This window comes from Protopterus annectens, chromosome 1.part1 (genome assembly GCF_019279795.1).
Source record: "Protopterus annectens isolate FY-2018-M chromosome 1.part1, PAN1.0, whole genome shotgun sequence".
Taxonomy (NCBI): domain Eukaryota; kingdom Metazoa; phylum Chordata; order Ceratodontiformes; family Protopteridae; genus Protopterus; species Protopterus annectens.
Genome location: NC_056726.1, coordinates 485,629,683 through 485,648,479, shown reverse-complemented (window position 1 = coordinate 485,648,479; position 18,797 = coordinate 485,629,683). Strand labels below are relative to the sequence as shown.

Genomic DNA, 18,797 nt, shown 5'->3' with positions numbered 1-18,797 from the left:
GCCCTTCTGAGCTGGGAATTTCTGGTTAAAGGCTTAATGCGCATGCTTACTTGAACTGTTTCTTTATGAAATCGGTATCCCTTGTTTGCTGTAGCATAGACTAGATTCAGGCCTGCTGGATCTAGCTTTGTTTGTATAACTTGCGCACTGATCCAGGCCAACTTTTTTGGAGAAGGTTTCTCTGTAGCCTAGTGGCAGGAGTTTGCAGTTAGAACTTGTCTGATTGAGCCCTGTTCCAGCAGTCTTCAGTTTTGCACTTTTTAACTGGTTAATTGGGTAAAGTGTTGTTTTGATTGTATCTGCTCTATTTTCTGAAAAAAATATATATATACTTGTATCTCAGCTTTCTGAACTAGTATAATCCAGTTTTCATGTCACTGTTGAATCCAGGGCCATGTTATAAGTTTCTGTGTTGCCCATACCTTACTTGGATAAAAGGAAGTTCTGTTCACCTGTGAGAGAGGGGAGCTTTGAGCAGCCTATCTGTCCCTGGAGGAGTGGTTTCAGCCCAGAAATTAGAAATTAGCCCAAAATGGTCAATAAACTACTATCTCTTTCACTTCCCTGCTATAAAAACAGCATTTGCGCAGTTTTTGCACTTTTATTCTGCTCAGCAAGTACCTTCCAGGTGTTCTGCAGAGTCTACAGCAGCAGAGAGACAAAAAAGAGACTTTGGAGTGATTATCATTTTTCTGCTTTTCTTGCTGTCTTAACTAATTCTGCCTAAAATGACAAATTTTCTTAGCATTTCTGTGAATTAAAAGTTTGTTACTGCTACATATTGTACTTATTTGCTGTCTGCTACATATTGTACTTATTTGCTGTCTGCACTTGAATTGTCATTTTTGTGTTTAAATGCACAGAAGAGGCCATCACACTTTAGTGTGTAGCCTACAACAATTAAAAATATTATTTAAAGTGTTGTTTTGAGTGTATCTGCTCTATTTTCTGAAAACAAAACTATATACTTGTCTCCTGCCTTTCTGAACTAGTATAGTCCAGTTTTCAGGTTACTGCTGAATCCAGGGCTGTGTTGCAAGTTTCTATGTTGCCCACACCTTACTTGGATAGAAGGAAGTTTCTCTGTTCACCTGTGAGAGAGGGGAGCTTTGAGCAGCCTATTTCTGTCCCTGGAGGAGTGGTTCCAGCTCAGAAGTAGTTTATTGGCCATTTTGGGCTAATTTTTCTCTCTTTCACTTCCCTGCTATAAAAAAATGCATTTGCGCAGTTTTTGTGCTTGCATTCCGCTCAGCAAGTGCCTTCCAGGTGTTCTGCAGAGTCCACAGCAGCAGCGAGACAAAAGAGAGACTTTGGAATGATTAATTATCATTTTTCTGTTTTTCTTGCTGTCTTAACTAATTCCACCTAAAATGCCAGTTTGTTTAGCGAGTCTGTGATTTAAAAAGTTTGTTATTGCTACATATTGTACTTATTTGCTGCCTGCACTTTAAACACAAAAATGACTTAATTCATCTGCTTAACTGTTGTAGGCTACACACTAAAGTGCAATAGCCTTTTCTGTGCATTTAAAGTGTTGTTTTGATTGTATCTGCTCTATTTTCTGAAAAAAAAAATACTTGTTTCCCACCTTTCTGAACTAGTATAGTCCAGTTTTTAGGTTATTGCTGAATCCAGGGCCGTGTTACAAGTTTCTGTGTTGCCCATACCTTACTTGGATAGAAGGAAGTTTCTCTGTTCACCTGTGAGAGACAGCAGCTTTGAGCATCCTATCTGTCCCTGGAGGAGTGGTTTCAGCCCAGACGTTAGTAGTTTTATCGGTCATTTTGGGCTAATTTCTATCTCTTTCCCTTCCCTGCTACAAAAACCACATTTTAGCTAGAGTTAAACTTTTCTCAGCTCCACAAAGTCTACTCTTCAATTTTTCCCTTGGAACTCGACAAACTTTTAACTTTAGCACTCAAACCATTCATTTCAGTCAAGCATTTGCTTAAAACTCATAGCAAGCACTAATTAACCCTAGCACTAGACCCCCATATACTGTCCAAAAGGACGAGGTTCTCTATTCGTCCCCACCAGCCAATCAGAAAAACAGCTTACTCTACCTATTCAGGCATGTCCAAAGGGCAGTTTCTGGTGTACTTTCCAGTCCAAAGTGTGAATCTGGGCATTATGAGGCAATGTTACAACTGCCTCATGTACACAGACTCTCCTTCTACCACCAAACACTAATATATGCGAGAGATGCAATTATACGGCCAAACTGGAGGCAAAACTCTCTCAACCCAAGACTGGAACTGACAGTCAAGAGGAGATGGGTAATACTTGCAACACACCACCAGTCTCACATAGACCTAATAAACCAACACCGGCAAATAACACACATTAATACATGAAAACATACTCGGAAGCTCTAAATAAAAATCTGCAAAAGCAAGAGACCTCCAAAGCAGACATCCAAGCAACCTCCACACCCCATCACTAACCATGAAACACATACTTCCCATAATCAGTGTGCCACACAATCATAGCCCTTAAGGCAAAATAACATACCCAACACACTAGTAATAGGCGACTCTACAGACAGGCACACTGATGTTCCACTAACTAGGCTGGAGAAGGAGAAGGTTACAGTTGGCTGCCTGTCAGGCGTCAGGATCCGCCACATAACACAAGCACTCAGGTCACTCCAGAACAGGTACAAATACGACTCTGTCACTGTCCATGTTGGTGTGAACGACCTCAGACGTACCTCCCTGGACTACAGGAAGAGAGACATGGAAGCTCTCTGATCATGTAGCCAAGGCTGGTATGACCCTGACCAGCATCCTGCCCTCACCAAGAATGATGCCAAAGTATAAAGAAAAAAGGATTAATTTCAACAATTGGCTAAGTTTCTGGTGTCATTCAAAAGGGGGATCCAGTATCTGTCTGTCTGGGATGACATGTTCGACAAGCCACATTGCTTCGCAAGAGATGGCTTGCACCTGTCACCCTTAGGCTTTTGAATACTGGCCAAGGCTCTTGCCGCCCCCGCCCCCATAGTGCCTTTTTTTAGGCAAGGCTCAAAAGACAAACCCACCACCATAAATAGCACAAGTAACCAAAAACTGAGGGTAATGCTACTCAACGCCAAAAGTCTAAACCTCAAAATGCACGCACTTGAGACACTCCTCAGCATGGAGAACAATGACATCTGTGCAGTAACAGAAACCTGGTTTAAGGCTCCTGAGAGCACCCCAGCACTACTAGGCTATAACTCATACCATACCTTTCGGCCACAGAACCAGGACTGAAACACAAATGTGGGGGTGTATCCATATTCATCAAGGATACCCACACCTCCAGGTTAGTGGCACAGCACAATGCATCAGAGATCATCCATGTGCAACTAACAACGGGCAAAACTGCAATCCGATTTGTAGCTTGCTACAGATCACCTACCATGACCCAGGACCCCCATTATGCATTTCTGGAGACACTGGGAGATATGAAGGTCCTACCAAACACACTAGTATTGGGTGATTTCAATTACCCAAACATAAACTGGGAGACCTACTCAAGTACCAACTCCCTTGCTCAACGCTTCCTAGAATTTATAAACTCGAATGCCCTGGATCAACTGGTCAACACCCCACCAGAGGGAACATACTGGACCTGGTCATCACCAACATGGGCGACCGGTGTTCCACACTGGAGGTCAACCCCTTGCTGGTTAGATCAGACCATAGACTAATCACTCTGGATATCCACATTCCACCCCCACCCCCAATCAAGGAAGCCACTGTGAAAAACTTTTCAAAAGCAAGCTTCATGTTACTTAAGACCGAGGTGGAAAGGTTCACAGCCCCCATGCTAAAGGACAATGCTGTCCAAGCTGCTGAAACCTTTACAAAGGCACTCTATGAGCATCTGCAGGAATGCATGGATCGTGCTATCCCAAGTAAAACCAAGAAGACTCACTCCTCCAAGAAAAGGAAACCAGTCTGGTGGACCCCTGCCATAAACAAGCTATACAACAGGAGGAAACTAGTACAGAAAAAGAGTAAAATCCCAAGAAGGAAAGACATCCTTGATCAGTATCACCAAGAAACTACGATTCCTCATTAAATCATCCAAGGCTAGTTTTGAAAGACAAATTGCCAATGACTCCAAAGATAACCACAAAGCGTCCTTTAGCTATGTCAAGAACCTAAGTGGAAAGTCTATGATCTGCTCTGAGTCAGTGCAGAATGGCACAAAATACACCACTGAGCCGACTGATACTGCCAACATTCTGGCAGACAGGTTTAGTGCAAACTTCACCCCCCTCTCACCCACTAAAGGGCCCATAACCATACTAGAAGAATGTAGGGCCCCGTCAATCACTGACACACAGGTTAAAACAGACCTATCCAAAGCCAAAAACACAGCTTCAATGGGACCGGACAGTGTCCCAGGCTGTGTCTTACAACAGCTCCAAAATGAACTAACCCCTTACCTAAACACACTGTTCAAACTCAGTCTCTCTACAGGCTATGTACACACAGAGTGGCGCATAGCATCAGTTATCCCACTTGACAAAGGTGGAGCCACAACGGACCCCGGGAACTATCACCCTATAAGCCTGACTAGCCTGGTCTGCAAGGCTATGGAGCGCATCATCATGGAACTCATTAACAAAGACATTGGGAACCTCCAAACCTTGGACCTTACCCAGTTTGGCTTTGTTAAGGGCAAATCATGCCTCCTAATCCAGGTGAACTTCTTTGAGACAGTTACCAAGGCATTAGATGAGGGAAAGGAGGTCCACACAACCTACCTAGACCTTTCAAAGGCTTTTGACACCATTCCCCATTCTAGTATTATAGATAAGCCCCCCATTCTAGTATTATAGATAAGCTCACCAGCTTGAACATAAACCCCTATGTCACAAGATGGGTTGCCAACTGGCTCATGGACAGAACCCACATGGTGAGAGTTGCAGGCTCTATGTCCGTCTCTAAACAGGTTACAAGTGGCATCCCCCAGGGCTCAGTCCTAGGACTCCTCCTGTTCGGTATATTCTCAGAGGTACAGGCAAGCATAGGAGGACTATGGCTGACCAAGTTCGCAGACTACTGCAAACTAGGGGCCAGAATTAATTCTCCGGCTGATACAGACACCCTCCAGAAGGGTCTCACTGAGACGGATACCTGGTGTCAAAATCATGGCCTCAAGCTAAATGCCAAAAAGTGCATAGTCATCCCCTTTGGAAAAAATAAAGTACCTGCGAACTACCACATAGTTGATAGTCCCCTAAATACAGAAAATGTAATAAGGGATCTGGGGACCCAAGTAGATAGTAATCTCTCCTTTGATAATCATATTGCCAAGGTGGTTAGAAAATCCTTCTATGTGACCCACCTAATCACAAAAGGGGTTCGCATCTAGAACAAAAGAGGTTATTGTGCCTCTCTACTCATCACTCAGACCCATCACAGAATACAACCCATTGGGATGTACCTTACAAGACACCTGCAACAGCTGGAAAGACCACAAAAGTACCTCACCAAGAGGATTACTGGTCTCAAACAGATGCCCTATGCAGCCCGACTCAGGAAACTCCAGCTGTACTCGGTTGCATACCGCTTACTTAGAGGTGATATCTGCCTGACATACAAGGTCATGTCCAACCCAGAAGTGATGGACATGCTCCACCTAAAAAAAAAAAAAAAACAAATCCTGGAGAGCCACACACTCTAGAGATATAAACCTCACCACAACAATAAACAGGACATGCTGGAGGGATAGATTCCTGTCCCAGAGACTCCCCATGCTTTGGAACAGGATTCCAATATATATCAGGCAGAGCCCCTCACTAACACTCAAGAGAACCCTTGACGGGTGGATGGGAAACAGAAAATTTACCCCGGGGATCACTGCAGTGGCTCTGCTGGACAGTGGCGCAGGGAACTAATGGCTCTGCTATTTTAGAGGCACCTCTTCTAGCCATAAATATGTGAAAAATGTTTCAGAAGTTTTTTGGATTCGGCCCCAACAAAGGGTATGCATAAAATTGGTGGAAGATGTATTTATACATAGCCAAAAGGAATTGAACTGAGAAAAATATCATGCAACAGTCATGACTAAACATGTTCACAGCAAATCAAGCAGCTAAAAACCTTACTCATCTGCACATGTCGCGTTTAGTACCCATTTCATCCTATATGCTGGCAGCACCATATGATGCCAGGTAACACAGAGTCACAGTTTTGGGATGAACTTTACAGCAAGGATTATTGAAAAGACAGAAAAGAATGAAAATTACCCTCCTAAAATACCATGCTTCACAAGATGCAGAAAGCCTACATTATAACTTTGTTACATTAACTTCAGCCACAGTAGATCGTACACTGTGTATACGCTAATTTAAAGAAGAAACTACTGAATTACTTACTACTGTTATTTCATTTCTGTGTACAACAAAGAATTACATTAGAAAATGTACGCAATCTGTGATAAACTCAGCTGTACATATCACTCAATTTAGAAGAGCAACACTATCAAATGAAAGAGTCCAAAGATAAGGGCACATCATCTTAATTTATTTCAATTAAAACATCTATTTACATACGATGGATAAAAACACATGCTATTTTGACTAGAAATGTAAATAGTTTAAAACTGTTATTTACTAAAGATATGCTTTTCACTTTACCAAAAAATGTATAAAGATCTCTGTGTATATAAATTTTTTATGTGAATACTTACATGAAGTGGAACAAAAATGTATTTCCCAGCATCTTTGGTGCCTATGCACAAAATACAAAAGTTACAAATATCAACAAATAAAACATGTAAGAGCAAACAAAAACATTCTGTGTGCTCTGGTAGTGCACATCTTTGTAGCCCTGCTTATGGACACACAGGTATTACTGCACAAATAAATATATATATATGTATTTTAAAGCAGCAGCATTAGTATCATGTAAACACTTTATAAACACAGCACTGTCTGATAAATCCCAAGGAATGCAATCTCCACAGTCAGAACAACTGTATGCAAAGCAATGCTGTTATCCCCACCCCTGGAATGATTGGTCTAGCAGCAAAGATTAATCCATTCTCGGTTTAGTGCTACATTCTTGTCTTCTTCCAAAGGTGCTTTGTTGTACAGTGTAGAGTTGACGGGAATTACAGAATTTCCTTCCTGCTGTCAAACACTAATGGATAGATCTCCTCCACAGCAGTAGCAACACACTTTATATTTGGTCCTGAAACAGGAAAAAGACAAATCAAATATATGGCACTACAATCAGTGCTGTTCTAATATCTGCAGTGCAATTTACATTTACATTTGCATACTTCATGAAGTGCATGGATGCAGTTTGGTTAGTCATTGTCTGACATGTAAAAGCCTAACTAGTTGAGGCAAGCTAACTAATGAAGATTAAAAATTGAACATTATCAATTTAGAAAAGCGTTTTGGGGCAGAGTCTTCCATCCCACCCCAACAACCCCTCTAAAACTCCAAGTTTTGCAAACTTATTTAAACACCAAGCTAATTTTCAGTACAGTTCCAAACTGTCTCTCTGATCAGCTTCCAAAGTGCAGTTACATGACACAATACAATTAAAGGCTGAGCAAAGAACGGATGCTCCTTCTGGGTTGGTATATCTCGCAGAACTTCTTCCAGTCTGTATTAAAAACAGGGTTCCTCCTGGTAGTCTTACAGGTGATAAGCTGTCCCATTAGAACAGAGGGACAATCCAGTTCTTAGCTTTCTAACAAGGCAGAAGTTGCCTTTACCAGGCATTATATGCACATGCTCATGCACTATAACCATATGCCATTTATAACCCCTCAGAAACTCCCACACCTACCTTATTAATATCACCGATAACCACATTATTCCCCACATTTCTGAATACAAATAAATAGGACTTTAACCTTGAGCCTTCTCTAACTTTTTTCAAATCATATTGACAAAATAACTAGTAGTACTATCTCAACAAAGTCTGCTACAGAATCTCTCACTTACACTACTTTTCAAACCAATTTTCCATAACCAAAAGTGTTCTACTCCATGAACTGGAATATGGTCTTCCTTCAACTACCTTTTACTCAGCACAAAATTCATAAAGACTTCAGATTACAGGAAATAAAATCTGCATATATGCTCTCCTTGCCAACAGCAGATCTCTCCATTCTAACCTCCTACAGTGTTTGAAATGGCTTCCAATCACCAAAAGGTCAGCTCATCTCCTAGGTACTTTTATTCACAAAACACTAAACAGTAGGTACTGCATAACTTTGAGATGGAAACTACCCATCTGGGACTAGGTTTATTCCCCAGGTACCACCCAGGAGAAAGTTATCACATTAAGTAGACCTCCATATAAAGAAACTGCAGAAAATGCTTCTCCTGACCAGACCCCTCATTATAGGACAAACTGCCACCTAATTTAATGGGCCTAGATACTCTCAGAGTTCAAAAGGCCTTCTCTGAACACCTGATCAAGGAAAATGAGTGCAAGTGCTTTACAGACAACATTTAACCTCGCTACTTGCTATCAAACAGCATATCACCTTCAAAATTCAACATTTCACAGTGACTGACAGATTGCTTGCCTCCAACATTACAATCCTTCCCTGCTTATTCAGAATGTTTTTCTGCTCGTTTCTCAAAATGAACTTAATTTATACACTATAAATACTGCAAACAATTTTGGTTTTACTGTTACCTTTACTTGCAACTTTTTTGTCTATGCATAAGACTCTGTAACAAGCCTAGGCTTGTTCCAAGACATTTTGAAATTAAAAAAAAAAAATTATTTTACATTTTTTTTTTCTTTTCTATTGTATACTTTTTGAATATTCACGTTATTTGCTTTTGTTTCTGTACTTCTGAGTCGTGACTGAAAAGGTCTTCAGATCAGCCCACCTACCTGGTTACCAAATATTAAATATAAGAAGATATTTCACTTTGCACTCCAACTTATTTCCACCTAAACAGCTACAAAAATAATACGAACTTACAAATTCCTTAATATACACCACCACCCTTTGTAAGGATGTACCTTATTCCAGATTTTAAAGACTCAGGCAAGAAAAATGGGAAATGTGACGTATACAAGCAAAAATTAGTACATCTACTTGAAAGCCTTTTAACAAGGAAACTGATGACAGCCTTTTGCTCAGGTAAAATACAAAAGAGATTCTGAAACAGTTTCATAAACCTTACAAGCCAGAGTCAATCTATGGACCACAACCATTTTTCCAATACTCACTCTTATAGGACAGCTCTTGCCACCAGGAGGAAAACAAGTCAGGCCTGGGATGAACTAATAGGAGCTTATCCAACAGTAAAGGAATAACTCTAAAGAAAGTGAGGGTATTGCACGGTTTTATATTGGGATGATGGAATCAATAAGCATTAAATCTGTCCCTCCAGTGTCTTACTTGCTGATGGAGACTTACTGCAGCTGTTTGTGAAGCCATGAGAGATAAAGTTGGATTGGGTACTTACCAGCAAAGAATGCTAGGCATAAATCATCTTGCATCTATAATAAAGAGAGAGAGAAAGCAAATATAGGGATAGAGCTATAATACAGAGGAAAAGGGAGAGAGAAAAAGAACATACAGACAGAGCTTTAAGCCTCTCTTGGTAAACAAGGTTCTTTACTCTTTTTTGGTTAGGAAACTCTAGGGTCTTTCTAGCTGCTTGAAGTGTTTAGACACATGCATATTAAACAAGGCATTATATTCTGTAATTGGTCAGCTTCTTTAGACCTGGATGAGATAATTTTTGTTATTAAGTAGGCTAGGCTGAAGGATTTCCTGACTATGGTTGCTATGGGGTGGTCAAAAGATGGGTAGTTGTCTATAAAGGTGCCAAGATCTATTGGAGTGGGGTGCTCTCTGTAATGTAAGATGCTGCTGACATTTACTTACCAAAAGAGACAATCCAATGCAATGTAAACCCATTTTAATACACCACTGACATATATGATTTATCCCTTCTTGTACTAACATGGTATCAGATACTGAGAAAATGAACAACTGTCACCACCCAACAATGTCTGGGTTAGTGGTCTGGAGATCCAAAAAGTAGACATCAAATAGAAGGAAGCCCCAGTACTGAACCCTGAGGAATTCCATTAGTCAACATTTTACTTTCTGAAGTGGCACCTGCTACTTCAGCTATGTGAGTTTTATCTACAAGTCTATCCCTCTTGCAATGTAAGGGTCTACATTTAGGCCTTGAAGCTTACTTACCATTCTATCAAGAGGAATGGTGTCAATGGCCTTCCCCACATCCAAGTATGTTGTATAAAAAAAGAGAGAGTTATTTTACTCACCATAACTTGGCATCTGTGCTATCCAGTGTCGTTATTCATCATGGATGGGTCACTGATCCAACCCTCAGATCCAAGCCCACAAAGTGAATGACAGCTCCTGAGTTCAAGCTCCTCCCTTCTCCTCACTTCCTACTACCCATGATCCTCAGATCGAGTTTGGCAAGGAAATGTCCCTTAAAGGGGGCTACATTATTCAGAAACCACAGACCACCTGCCCACACATCACCTCCAAGATTCTTTTGGCCACCAGAAGGAGGGGGGAATGGAGGGTGGGAACATGATGAATAATGACAATGGATAGCACAGATGCCAAGTTATGAGGAGTACACAACTCTATCTGACGCTATTCCATGTCATTAATCACAGATGGGTCAGAGTCCCCACCTCCGTAAAATCCTGGGAGGGCTCAAGAAAGGACATACTGGAGCACAGCAGAACCAAAAGATGCCCTACACCTAGACATCAGATCCAACTTATTGTGCATCACAAAAGCATGACGACTTGACCAAAATGTCATCCAATGATGTCCTAGCCCAGAATGCAGAGGAAGTAGCCACAGCCCTAGTAGAGTGGGCATTAAGAGGTCTGGGAAAATCTTTGTTGTTAAGCTGGTAGATATGTCCTATGCAGGAAACAATCCAATGCGAGGGAGAGACTTTGGAAAGGGCCTTGCCTCTCCAGGCTTGAGAAAATGCTACAAATAATTGGTCATATTTTCGAAATTCTTCAGTCCTGTTTAGACAGAAATGCAGCTGTCTATGCACATCCAGGCATTGCAGCTGATACTTGCCCTTGTAAGAATAACTGGGGAAAAAGACTGGAAGCTGTATACACTGGTTCAGGCTATTTTCCGAAGCCACCTTGGGAATATAGGAAAGTACAGTTGTGTACACTTACCATAAATGTACATCTTTGAGTGTATTCACTGCTGCAGTCATCACATTTGGGTTATCCCTGCCAGGGTAGCCCTCAGCCAGCCCGAATACCAGAGACTTAGTATTTTTGTGTCAGTTGCTGTCGCTTGAGGACAGACGTCAGGTCGTCAGTAGTATAAAGTAAAGCAGCCAACGCCATTACATTAGTTTTTCTTGCCCTAACCTGTCAGGAGCCCCCAAGGTAGGAGGCCAGGCTCTGGTGGAAATGGGTGGAGGCAGTCAAGGAAAAGTACAGTTGTGTACACTTACCATAAATGTAGATGTTAGAGTGTATTCACTGTTGCAGTCATTACACTTGGGTTATCCTGCTGGCAGGCTACCCACAGTCGGACTGAGTTCCAAAGTCTAGGTCCCGTGTCGGTTGCTGTCGCCTCTTCCCGGACATCAGTGCGCCAGGGGCAGAAAAGATGCAGCCGACGCCATTTTCTTCAGTTTTTCTTGCCCCAGATGTCAGGTGCTCCCAAAAGGGTAGGCTAAAAATATGCCAATAAAACATGCATGCACTAAAATATATGTGCTATACCTTCATCTACAAGCAAATAAACCACAGAGGTTGTATAGATTAGAGAAGTGCAGATAAGTTCCAGCAAAGATAAGGGGGATGGAGGGTGGGTAACCTGGACTGCAACAGTGAATACACTCGAATATCTACATTTATGGTAAGTGTACACAACTGTACTATGCTCTTCGTGTTTCACTGTTGCAGTCATTACACTTGGGTTGAACCCCAAAGCTATGGTTGGGAGGCTGGAGCTAAATAGCATTAGGAGCGGCTATGAGGCCCTGCAAAACTGCAGTGGCAAAGCCTGCCCTGGATTTAGAGTAGAGTGGTAAATGATAGTGCTTTGTAAAGGTGTGCACTGAACTCCAGGTAGCAGCCTCTAAAATGTCTTTGGTTGGTGCTTCCCTGAGGAAGGCTGCTGAAGTGGCTGCTGCTCTGGTTGAATGTGGCCTAATGTCCTTAGGCACTGGCTTGCCATGTTGTGAATAGCAGAAATGAATGCAGTGGCCTATCCATTTTGAAATAGTCTGCTTAGAGATCGCCTTTCCTTGTGATCCTGCAGCATATGCCACTAGTAGTTGCTCAGTCTTTCTGAAAGCTTTGGTTCTGTTCAAACAGAAGCATAGCTGTCTGTGTATGTCCAAAGAATGCAGAATCCTCTCCCCCTTATTCTGTGTGTTTGTATAAAAAGTAGGCAGATGAATAGAAGGGCCACACTGGACACTACCTTAAGCATAAATGTCGGGTTGGTCCTCAGAGAAACCCTGTCTGGATAAAAAAAATGATAAAAGGTTCCACAGCCACGAGTGCCTGTAGCTCTGAGACTCATCTTACAGAGGTTATTGCTAGGAGCAGAGCTGTTTTCCAAGATAAAAATTTGATATCCGTTGTAGCAGCTTGCTCAAAAGTGGGCAGAGTGATTTTTTCCAAAACATAACTGATGTCCCATGCAGGGATTGGTGATCTCCTTGGAGGCCAAGTTTTTGGCTCCTCTGAGGTACTGCCTTAAAGGATGAGAAAAGATTGGTGGCTCCATATTGTAATGAGCCGAAATGGCAGAGGCATGAATTTTAATTGATGAAAAGGATAGGCCTTTGTCCAGCATCTCAGTTAAGTGTTGCAAAATCTAATGAATATTTGGTACTGCTGTGTCAATTCCTTGTGCCTTGTTCCAGGCACAGAATCTCTTCCATTTTCCAGCATAAGGTTTTCTAGTACTAGGCCTCCTGGCCTCCAAAATGACATCCATCACCGCTTTAGAGAGAGGTGAGTTTTGTATGACATTATCCGCCATGCTGCCAGATTTAAGGTCTTGAGTTGACTGTGCAGGATCCGATTGTTTTGTTGGGACAGTAGATGAGGTATTTGAGGTAAGGTCCATGCTGGGCATTGAGAAAAGTTCCTTAGGATTAGATACCAGTTTGGGGCAATCGGTATCATTTCTGGCTTCTCTCGTCTGACCTTTAGGAGTACCTTGGGGAGGAGAGGCAGTGGAGGAAAGTCATATACTGTTGAGTTTTTCCAGCTGAAAGATAGGGCATCCACTTTCAATGCTCGTCTGTGATAAGTCCTTGTGCAGAATCTCTTTAGTTGACAGTTGTGAGGAGAGGCAAATAGGTGCATGTCCGGGCATCCCCATTTCCTTGTTATCATGTTGAAGACTTGTGCATCCAATTTCCACTCATGGGGATCCATGAGGTTTCTGCTTAGTTTGTCTGCCAGAGTATTTACCATTCCTGGCAGAAATTTTGCCTGCAGATGTACTTGGTAAGTCAATGCTGTGTCCCACAAAGTCATGGCTAGTCTGCAGAGGGGGTAGGAATGAGTGCCTCCCTGCTTGTTTATATACCACATGACCGTGGTATTGTCTCTGTCTTTATCAGTAGTTGTCCCGGATGACGTAGGTCCTTGAAGGCTGTCAGGGCATTCTGAACAGTTAGCATCTCTTTTTGATTGATATGTAGATGCATTTGGTTGGCGGACCATGTGCTTTGAATACATCTTCCTGCCATGTGGGCCCCCCAGGCATAATCTGATGCATCTGTTGTTAATGTCTGCCTGGCTGGGGGTAAGGTGAATGGCCGTCTCTTGTTCTGGTGACAGGCCTTCGCCCACCATCGAAACTCCTGTTGCAGGCAGGGAATGAGAGTGATTATTGTTTCCAGGCTGTGGCAATGCTGTGTCCAAACACTTTTTAGGTACCATTGAAGTTTCCTCATATGCAGTCTTGCATAAGGAATTAGTAGAATGCAAGATGCGATGAAGCCCAATGCATGCAGTATTTTTCTTGCAGATAACTGGGCCTTTGTTGCCAACAGTTTGAAATAGGTAGTCAGTTGCCTTTGTTTGTCTGGAGTGAGATAAGCCATCTGGGCAGTTGTATTTAATCTTGCACCCAGGAATATTATCTCTTGAGAGGGTACTAGTTTTGATTTCTGTTCGTTGACTGTGTACCCTAGGCATGGTAGTAATCTCTTCACAAAAGCCAGATGCTGTAGTAGAATGTCCTTGTTCTCTGCTTGAATGAGGCAGTCGTCCAAGTAAGAATATACTTGTATTCCTCTGTCTGCAGAATGCAATTACTGGTGCCAGGCACTTTGAGAAGACCCTGGGCACAGTAGATAAGCCAAAGGGCAGTGCAGATAATTGGTAGTGGATTGAGCCAGCTTTGAATCTGAGGTATCTTCTGCATGTTTTTCTGACTGGGACATTGCAGGTATGCCTCTTTTAGGTCTAAAGTCACAAGCCAAGCCTTCTTGCCCAGCATGGGCAGAAGCTGCTGTAAAGTCAACATTTTGAATTTTGGTATATCCAGATATGTGTTTAGAATAGATAAGTCCAGTATTGGTCTCCAGGCTTTGTCCTTTCTGGGTTACCAAGAACAGTTTTGAATAAAATCCTTGCCACTACTCTTGCTCTGGTACTTGTTGAATGGCACTCATGTCCATGAGGGTGAGACTTGTTTTTGTGCCTCTGCCAATTGTTTTTTTTGGCAGGTCTGGCCAACCATTTGCCCTTGGCAGGGTATGAAAGTGAAACTTGTAGCCCTGTGACACTATGTCTAAGACCCATTTGTCCTGGGTTATTATGTGCCAATTTTGAGAAAGAAAGTGCTAGTTTTCCCCCTAAAGGTGCTGCCAGAAAATAAGTGCTTGGCACAGGCAGGGGGAAGTCATTGGGACTGTTTCCTGTAAGGCTGTGATTTGTCTTCTCCACTTTTGGAGGTAGAAGCACCCCATTGTTTAGACCTGTATGAACCTTGGGGCTGGGATCTGCCTCTTGGGCGTCTGTATCTGCCCCTTTGTGGTCTGTCTGACACTGGAAAGGACTAATTCTTTGTAGGCCAGTGTCTGCTAAATCTTGGAGGCTGTACCTGTAAGAAAATCCTTGACCGTTTGCATAGATTTAGATTTGTCCTCCATTTTCTTTAACACCTCTTCTGTTTTAACACCAAAAAAAGTATCATGCTGTAATGGAGCATCTAATAATTTTGCTTTAACATGATCAGGTAGATTTTGTTCCTTTAACCAAGCATGCCTCCTAATGACAGAACCCGTGACAGCGGCCCTGCAGGAGGCCTCCAAAGAATCAAAACCACATTACAAAGTATGCTTTCCAACTTGCTCAGCTGCATGAAATAAATAGTACAGTTGTGTACACTTACCATAAATGTAAATGTTAGAGTGTCTTCACTGTTGCAGTCATGACTGCAGGGTTCTCCCCTGCCGGCAGGCAGTCCTCGTCGGCCAGAATCCCAAAGTCTGGGTCCGGCGTCGGCTGTTCAGCCATGCTCCCTGACGTCAGACTGCCAGGAGTACAAAGCTGACAGCAGACGCCATGTTCTCCAGTTTTTCTTGCCCCAGATGTCAGAAGTTCCAAAATGAGTAAGGTCCCATACCCTTTGCAAATACACCTCAGAAGGGTGAAAAAAAGGAACCACACAAAAGAAAAAATAAGAGGGGACAGGAGGGAGGGAAACCCAGACTGCAACAGTGAAGACACCCGAACATCTACATTTATGGTAAGTGTACACAACTGTACCATGTTCATCGTGTTTCACTGTTGCAGTCATGACTGTAGGGTAGAATCCCAAAGCAGAAAGAACGGGAGGTGGTCATAAAGTAGAGGGGGCGGCTATAAGGCCCTGCAAGACTGCAGAAGCAAAGCCTGCCCTAGACTTAGAGTAGAGAGGTAGATTGTAGTGCTTGGAAAAAGTATGCACTGAACTCCAAGTTGCAGCTTCCAAAATGTCTTTGGTAGGAACTCCCCTGAGGAAGGCAGCTGAAGTGGCAGCAGCTCTGGTAGAGCGAGTCCTTACACTCCCTGGGATTTGCTTTCCATGGTGTGAATAGCAAAATCTGATTCTATGAGCAATCCCATTTAGAAATGGTCTGTTTTGAAATTGCTTTACCTTGGGAACTTGAAGCATAAGAAACAAACAATTGCTCTGATTTCCTGATGTCCTTGGTTCTGTCCAGGTAAAAACGTACTTGTCTGTGTACATCCAAGGAATGTAAGATCCTTTCCCCCTTTATTTTGAGGAGTTGTGAAAAAAGTTGGCAAGTGAATAGTTTGATTTAAAGCCACTTTGGAAACCACCTTAGGCATGAAAGTAGGATTAGTCCTTAAAGACACCCTGTCTTGATGAAAAATAATATAAGGTTCTACAGCCATAAGAGCTTGCAACTCTGAAACTCTCCTGGCAGAGGTCAGAGCTAACAGGATGGCTGTCTTCCAAGATAAAAACTTGATGTCAGATGTGGCAGCAGGCTCAAAAGGAGGTAAGGTGAGCTTTTCCAAAACATAGTTGAGATCCCAAGCAGGAATGGGAGGAGATCTAGGGGGCCTTAAGTTCTTAGCTCCTCTGAGAAACTGTCTCATGAGCTGGTGGGAAAAGATTGGAGGGTATGTATTATAATGAGCAGAAATAGCAGAGGCATGAATCTTTATGGAAGAGAAAGAGAGACCCTTATGTAAGAGGTCTGTCAGGTAAAGTAAAATCTGAGGAATGTTAGGAATAAGAGGATCAGAATCCTGAGCCTGCATCCAGGAACAAAATCTTTTCCATTTTCCTGCATAAGATTTTCTAGTGCTAGGACGTCTGGCTTCTAAAATGACATCCATAACCTGCTTGGGTAGGAGAGAATGATTCAAAGACCCTGGATTAACCAAGCCGCCAGGCTGAGAGTTTTGACATGGGAGTGTAGAACCTGACCCTGGTGTTGGGACAGAAGGTTCGGAGTCTGTGGTAATACCCAAGGGGGCTCTAGACAAAGGTTTTTCAGTGATGGGTACCAAAACTGTCAAGGCCAGCAAGATTATCATCTTGGGCTTGTCCTGTTTGATCTTTAATAATACTCGTGGAAGAAGAGGAAGAGGCGGAAAGGCATATCCCGAGAGGTTTCTCCAACTGAATGATAGTGCATCCACTTTCCAAGCTTTTTCGTGGAAAGTCCTAGTGCAAAAAATATGTAGTTGATGATTGAGGTGGGATGCAAAGAGGTCTATGTGAGGACATCCCCAGACTGCAGTAATCCTCTTGAATATTTCGGTGTCCAGCATCCACTCGTGTGGGTCCGAAAGATTTCTGCTCAGACTGTCTGCCAGGAAGTTTTGCTTCCCTGGTAGAAACTGTGCTTGAAGATCCAGATTGCAAGCTAGAGCTGTGTTCCAAAGATCCATGGCTAGTCTGCAAAGGGGATAGGAATGAGATCCCCCTTGCTTATGTACCACATAACTGTGGTGTTGTCTGTCCGTATCAGTAGTTGTCCTGGTTGTAGAAGATTCCTGAAGGCCAATAGAGCTTTCTGTATGGCTAACATTTCCTTTAAATTGATATGCAGGTGCTTTAGATCCTTTGTCCAAAGACCCTGCAGACAGTTGCCCTGAAAATGGGCTCCCCATGCATAATCTGAGGCGTCCGTGGTCAGTATCTGAGTGGCAGGAGGCAGACAGAAGGGTTTTCCTTTGTTTAGAGTACATGCCTTGGACCACCAAAGGGATTCCTTTTGAAGACAAGGCAGGACGGAGATCAGTATGTATAAACTCTGGCAATGCTGAGACCATACACGTTTTAGGTACCACTGTATTTTCCTCATATGTAGTCTGGCATATGGTACGAGAAGGATGCAGGAGGCCATGTAACCCAAAGCCTGCAGGAATCTCCTCGCAGATAGCGGAGTTAAAGTTGCCAAGGTTTTGAAAGTTGAGGCCAGCTGTAATTGTTTTTCATATGTCAGAAATGCCATCTGGGTTGTTGTGTTTAGAGAAGCGCCCAGAAAAATTATCTGTTGTGAGGGTATCAAATTTGACTTTATGTTTACAGTGAATCCCAGGAACTTGAGAAGATTCTGAACAAACTCTAGATGCTGAAGTAAGACCTCCTTGCTGTCTGCCCGAATAAGACAGTCGTCCAGATAAGGGTAAATTTGAATTCCCTTGAGTCTGCAATAAGCTACTACTGGAGCTAGGCATTTGGTGAAGACCCTGGGCGCAGTAGACAATCCAAAGGGCAGCGCAGAGAATTGATAGTGCCTAGATCCGGCCTTGAATCTGAGGTATTTTCTGCGTTCCTGCCTGATTGGATTTAAAGGAGGCATATTTACACATTCCCAAGTCACCATCCATGCATTTTTGGTCAGCATTGGAAGTAGCTGCTGTAGAGTAAGCATCTTGAATTTTGGTATCTCTAGAAAAGTGTTCAAGACTGACAGATCCAGAATGGGTCTCCGTGAATTCTGCTTCCTGGGGACTAGAAAGAGCCTAGAGTAAAAACCTTTTCCCATTTCTGAAAGTTGAACTAGTTCTATGGCTTTCATAGCCAAGAGAGCTTCCACCTGGTTTAAGGCCTCTGACCATTGATGTTTTGAAGATCTGGCCATCCGCTTGGCCTTGGTAGGGTATGAAAATGGAATTTGTATCCTCTTGAAACTACATCCAGAACCCACTTGTCTTGGGTTATACGAGTCCAATTTAGGTGAAAAAGAGAAAGTTTTCCTCCGAGAGGGGCTTCCAGGCAAGAAGTTCCTGCAGCCCAACAGAGGGAGTCATTGAATCTGTTTCCTATGAGTTTGCGACCTG

At 42.7% G+C, this 18,797-nt stretch overlaps 1 protein-coding gene across 1 annotated transcript in view; it reads right to left on the bottom strand.

The window, feature by feature from the left end:
* Positions 1-6,503: 6,503 nt before the first annotated feature.
* The window catches only part of TBPL1 (TATA-box binding protein like 1), a 412,204-nt gene continuing 399,910 nt past the window's right edge, over positions 6,504-18,797 (bottom strand). Inside the window, exon 5 of the mRNA XM_044087107.1 lies at positions 6,504-7,193. Within this exon, the coding sequence (XP_043943042.1) occupies positions 7,114-7,193 (80 nt within the window). The 3' untranslated portion in view covers positions 6,504-7,113. The remainder of the gene's footprint in view (positions 7,194-18,797) is intronic.